A 6,433-nucleotide genomic window follows, 5' to 3' on the forward strand; every position below is an offset into this window, starting at 1 on the left:
TGCTGCATGCTGCTCCTATCTCTTTGCTGCTGCTATCTCTTTCTGAGAATATCAATTATCCAAAATGTTAAACAATTTCAAGTTCCAAATTTTAAGAAAACTAAGAAGTTATTGATTCATACACATGGACTGAATATAATTTGAAGGAATTTGTTCTATACAAAATTATCATTTTGTCCCACGAGAATATATCTGATATGTTATTATTGCATTGAATTATCATTTTATAATAAATTTTGATGCATATCATATCTGTAGAAAGTACCTTGAAAAATCATTAAAATTAGAGTATGTTTGGATGTGATATTTTTAAAATAATGTTTGGTTATACATTGTAACATTTTTTGATTTGTTTTTAAATGAGCTTTTTCATTGAAAAATTGGTGCTGACTAGTTTTCCAAGTGAATTTATTTTTTATACACAAAATTTTAATTTTTTTAAAAATAAATTATGTGTCCAAATATAATTTAGCTTTCAAATACTACTTTTCCAATAAACAAAATTATCACTCTATTTATATCTAAATGCCTACTAGACTAACATATATATATATATGCTTTTGAAAACTAGAGACAAATTTTAAGATATGGCGTGCAAAAGGCTATTTGAGAAAATCGGCAACTAACGTGCCCTTGAGTCATTTGGTTTGAAAGGTAAGTCGTATAATTAGCATGAAGGGAGCAACTAATTTTGATATTAGCAATTTTTATCAATAATATATTGTGTGATTTTATGGAGTAGAATTTGAAGAAGATAAAATGTATGCAACTAGTATTACTTTTATTATTTTAAAGATAGAAAAATTATTTTTGATAGATCGTTAGTTTGGGATTAAACAATTCAAGCAATATATATAAAGAAAGAAATAATTGAAATAAAGAAAATCACGACAAAAATACTATAGATAATTTAAGGCCAAACCCATTGGTGGTCCCCTAAACTTGACACGAACTTTCACTTAGGCACCTCAAGTGGACGTTGTTTACTTTTGGCACCTCAAATAGCCATAAAGTGTGTCACTTTGACACTTTTTACTGATTCAACAAAGAGAGTGCATTACACTCGCAGTTTGGCGCGTGGTAGCTGTATTTTCACTCATTTTTTTATTTAATTTTACCATCTTCTCCTATTTTTTATCCAAATAGTTTTTAAATAAGAAAATAATCAAACACCTCTATTCACCCCTACCCCCAAAACCCATCTTCTCCAAACACTCCCACCCACTTACCAAAATCATCTTCTCCGAATACCCAGTCCCTACCCACCCACCCAACCAAATCTCTTTCTTCTCCAAATACCCTAGCGCCCCCACCCCCGCCCAGCCTACGAATCTATGTGCAAAACACCTCAAGTATATATAATCCTCCGCATCTATTTTATGAAGCTGCAAGTTTTATGTTAAAAATTATTTTTCTCACCCTATCTCTCTTGCTCATCGATTTTAACATATCTCCAGACATGTAAGAAGCTCAATCAAATTGAGCTTTCAGATTCTGAGATTTATGCTTAATCAAATTGACCTTAGTTCAAAAAATTGAGTTACTAATTCAAAAACAAAGAGTAAAATATTGTATTCCATTGATGATGACAGTTTCAATGATAATTGCTTTAGTTGAGTTTAGTGATTGTGATGCTAGGGTGGTAATGAAAATTTGATAGTGTGTATGGAAGAAAAATGTATGAATAGAAAAAGGAAAAAGAAAACGTTGGGGATGGGGGTGGCGGCCTTTTGTGGATTGAAGAAGACTATATGAAAGGGGTGGGTGGGTGGGGTAGGGTGGCGACAAGCGATTTAGGGGTTGGGTTGGGTTGGGTTGTGGAAGATGATATGGGGTGGGGTGGAGTGGTTAGGAAAATGATATAAGGTGGGGGGTGGGGTTATTTATATTTTTTTATTTAAATTAATTATATAAAAATTATTTTTATAAAAATGACAAATATCTTTTTATAATTGGTCCCTTTTCATGTATTTTAATCTTTTTTTCAATAAAAATAAATAATTATAGGTGTGTATAGTGATGTGGGAATTTAAATGAGTTGGCACAAATTAATTGATCGTTTTTTCCACGCTGGCAGCGAGTGAGACGCACTCACCGGTGCTGATGTCAAAAGGTGTCAAAGTGACACTTTATGGCTGCTTGAGGTGCCAAAAGTGAACAACGTCCACTTGAGGTGCCTAAGTGAAAGTTCGTGCCAAGTTTAGGGGGCCACCGATGGGTTTGACCGATAATTTAACAAACGAAAAAGGGTCAGAAATATCCTTCAAGTATTGAAATTGGGTAAAAAATATCCTTCGTTAACCTATTGGGCCAGAAATACCCTTCAAGTATTGAAAATGGTTCAAAAATACCCTTTATCCACCTTTATGGCTCAAAAATACTCTTGCAACTAACGTTTTTAAAAATCATAATTAAAAATTCAAAAAAGGGTCAGAAATGCCCTTTAAGTATTAAAATTGGTTCAAAAATATCATCCATCCACCTTTATGACTCAAAAATACCCTTGCAACTAACGATTTTCTTAAATCATAAATAATATTTTTTAATATACGTGGCAACTTTCACTTGGTTGAAACTAAATTAATTTAAGTGTTATATTCAATCCAGCCTCAACTCAAGCTTTGAAATGGGGTGGGTGATTTTGAGTGGTATAAGCTTTGTAATTTATTTTCCCTACTTTGATTATTGAAGTTATTTTTCTTAGTTTGAAATTTAGAATAAATATGTTTTTTAGGAAAAATATTTTTCAAAATTTTTAGTCAAATGAACATTTTTGTTCGCACCGAACCCACTCTTAAAAGCTTGTAATGGTGAGGTGATGCTTTTTCAGGTAGTTCTAGCGTCAACATAAGAGAACACTCCAAGGTTCATGATTAATCAAAGTTTTACATCAAAATGTCTTACCTATTTTTTTTTTCTACAAATGATCTTAAATAGTTAATTATCATTTAACTCGTGTGAAATTGGTATATATTATATTCTTCGTTATACATTTTTCTATTATTTTAACTCTCACCTGAAATATTATACTCGTAGATTGTGATGATTCTTTATAAAGGGAAGAGAATGTATTCCATAGTTATATTCTCTGCCCCAGAAAAAGTAACATGCATCTTTAAGGTTAGATTTTGACCATATTATAGAACAATAATGTCAAATAATGATATTTTATATCCTCCGTTTTAATTTATTTATTTTAATTATTATGTACATAAAATATTTTAAATTATTAATTATATTAAATCTTTTAATAGTGCAATTATTTTATGAACATAATTTTTAATATATAATTTTATTATAAAAAATAAAAAAAAATTTATATTCAAATTCACATCAAATATTAATTAGCTTGATCATTATACTTCGATAAACAAAGAAACAGAGGAATGGATAATAGTTACAAGATTTGATGGTTGCATGAAAGAGTAAAATTACTGAAAGTACTGGTATTTTATATACTATAGATATTCTCCACAAGCACGGATTAAAAAATGCTTTCGCAAAGTTTATATTGTCTCGTTTTGCTGCTATATTAAAGCCTAGCATTATTGGCGTTGGGGCAACCTTTATTAGGTTTGAATCGGGTAGCTTGAGTTGGGGTAGGATTGGATATAACATTTTAAATAATTTAGTTTCAACCAAGTGAAAGGTGTCACGTATTTTTTTTTTAAAAAGTATTTATGATTTAAGAAAATCGTTCGTTGCAAGTGTATTTTTGAGCCATAAAGGTGGATAGATGCTATTTTTGAACTAATTTCAATACTTAAAGGGTATTTCTGATCCTTTTTAAAATTTTTAATTATGATTTTTAAAAACCGTTAATTGCAAGGGTATTTTTGAGCCATAAAGATGGATGAAAGAGTATTTTTAAACTATTTTCAATACTTAAATGGTATTTTTGGCCCAATAGGTTAACGAATAATATTTTTGACCCAATTTCAATACTTAAAGGGTATTTCTGACCCTTTTTCGTTTAACAAATAACTTTAAATGTAGTGTAAAAAAAATCATAGATAATAACCAAAACACAAAGGATAAGCAACTACAAAAATAGTACTAAGACTACTAACATTGAAGAATAAGCGAGACAATGGTCAACTATCTTATCACTTTTCTATTACAATGTATATCCCTCATAAACTCCTATCTAAAGTCATTTCCTCAACATTATAACTTATTCTAATACTAACTACTTACCCGATCTCATTTTATGTGACATTTTTTAATTGAACATACTATTTAAAAAGAAAATACTTTTAAAACTTATAAGTTTGATTTAAAAAAATCCTTAAATATTTGTGCATATGCAAATAAATCATTCTATTCAAAATAAAGGAGTATCTAAAAACTAAATTCTCTAATTATAACAAGTTACCATTCTTTTTACAACTAAAAGAAAAAAGGTGTCACATAAAATACGGTACTAATTTGAATAAATGGTCTCAAAATTTCCTAAAATTTTTACTTCTTCCGTTTTTAAAAAAATTGAACTATTTTTTAAAATATATTTTTTAAAAATAATTCTTTTTTTTTTTTTTTTTTTACAATACTCTAATTTTAACTTTTTATATAATATGTTTAATACTATAAAATTAAAGAAAATTTTAATACATTTAAAATAATTTTAGTTTAAAATCACAAAATGAATAAAAAATCTTCATTCTTTTAACATTGTATCAAGTGAAATAAGCACTCTTTCTTTTCTTTTCTTTAAAAAAAATTAACTGAGCAGATGTAGAATTATCCCTGTTTGTTCCACATATGAACAGAGAAGAATTGGGATTTTGGATAAACCCTAACTGAAATTCTCTTCTCCCATCCAAAAAATCTTCAACAAATAGGCCCCCATTAACTCTCATTACATCAAATTCTCCATCCACTCTCCAAAATACACACCATTTTCTCTCGATGCTATTTCGCAGGCTATACACCTCCTTAACAAATTCTAACCGCAACCCATTTCTCCTCTATCAAAATCTCACAACCCCTTTTCCCAATTTCCACTCTAACCCCTTTGTTCTCCCAACACCAACAATCTTGAAATCCCGCGTTTTTTTGTCCAAACGTTTTGTTTCATCGTCATTTCCTGCTATGGCAGAAGGAAAAAGACCGACCCATGTGCATATTCCACACCCTGAAAGTGCCGACAAAGCGGAACTGTATAGAGCCTTAGAGGCTGCTGTTGGGTCTCCGTTTAGTTCGGATGCATTGGCACCTGAACCGCATCCGCTGATCATTGTGGTTAGTGGACCTAGTGGGGTTGGTAAAGATGCTGTGATTAATAGGCTTAGGGAAGTTAGGGAGAATATACATTTTGTTGTTACTGCGACGACGAGGGGGAAGAGGGAGGGGGAGGTTGATGGGAAAGATTACTTTTTTGTGAGTAAAGATGAGTTTTTGGGGATGATTGAGAGACATGAGTTGTTGGAGTATGCATTGGTATATGGGGATTATAAGGGTATACCGAAGGAGCAGATTAGGGAGCATATGGCGAAAGGATTGGATATAGTGTTGAGAGTTGATATACAAGGGGCAGCGACATTGAGGAGGATATTGAGAAATTCTGCTGTGTTTGTGTTTTTGGTTGCGGAGAGTGAGGATGCGTTGGTTAAGAGGTTGATTGATAGGAAGACTGAGAGTAAAGAGAGTTTGCTTGTGAGAATTGCTACGGCGAGGGAGGAAGTGAGGCATATGAAGGAGTTTGATTATGTTGTTGTGAATAGAGAAGGGGAGTTGGAGAATTCCGTGAAGTTGGTGGAGTCTATTATTGATGCTGAGAAAGCTAAAGTGAGGCAAAGAACGGTAAAGATTTAGCGAATATCTGGTTTCGAGTCTGTTTTTGATTAAGTTGAGCTAACACTCTTAATGTTTTCTTGTATTCTATTTATGGATTTATGTAACTTTGTCCCGTCGTTGCATTGCCAAGGAGACCATTTCAAGCACAAATAACAGATTCTTGATCAAAATTGTTCTTGCTACTTTTGTTAATGCTGTCTAGCCCTTGGTTGGTTGAAGTAGATGAAATGTTATTTCTTGAGTTTGATCCATGACATAGTTGTTTGTTATGGTTTTCCTTTGCGTTCTAATTTGATACTAGCTTGTTCTGAAATTTGTTATGGTTGTTCTTTGGAGGTAGTCAGATTTCGTCCTGAAGGGGAAGGGAAGATTTTGTTTTATTTTTTTATTAAAAAAGAAAAGCTTTCTTGATTGGCGTGGTAAATACCACATAGGTTTAGGCTCAACAGGGGTGGCACTCTATACGTGATTCTCATCATAGTTGTGATATTGCCCTTCAGATCAGAGGGAAGTTAGCAATTTTTACCATCGTCAGTTTTTCCTGTGGTTACTGTACCTACTGCCTCATCATGAACCGGCAATGGAGTGTTTAAGGTGCAATTTGTTAACGTTAAGAGGTTGCTTTTATTTTGTTTTA

General features: G+C 31.8%; 1 protein-coding gene across 1 annotated transcript; it reads left to right on the plus strand.

Moving 5' to 3' along the window:
* The first annotated feature begins 4,686 nt into the window (after positions 1–4,686).
* LOC107851394 (guanylate kinase 2, chloroplastic/mitochondrial) lies at positions 4,687–6,047 on the plus strand. Its single transcript, XM_016696393.2, has one exon. It carries the CDS (start codon positions 4,909–4,911, stop codon positions 5,812–5,814), a length of 906 nt encoding a protein of 301 aa, XP_016551879.1. The 5' UTR covers positions 4,687–4,908; the 3' UTR covers positions 5,815–6,047.
* Positions 6,048–6,433: the final 386 nt, after the last annotated feature.

The sequence above is a fragment of the Capsicum annuum genome, chromosome 12 (genome assembly GCF_002878395.1).
Source record: "Capsicum annuum cultivar UCD-10X-F1 chromosome 12, UCD10Xv1.1, whole genome shotgun sequence".
NCBI lineage: Eukaryota > Viridiplantae > Streptophyta > Magnoliopsida > Solanales > Solanaceae > Capsicum > Capsicum annuum.

Excerpts from the sequence above, each read along its gene's own strand:
- LOC107851394 (XM_016696393.2), top strand. The coding sequence starts at position 4,909 with ATGCTATTTCGCAGGCTATACACCTCCTTAACAAATTCTAACCGCAAC.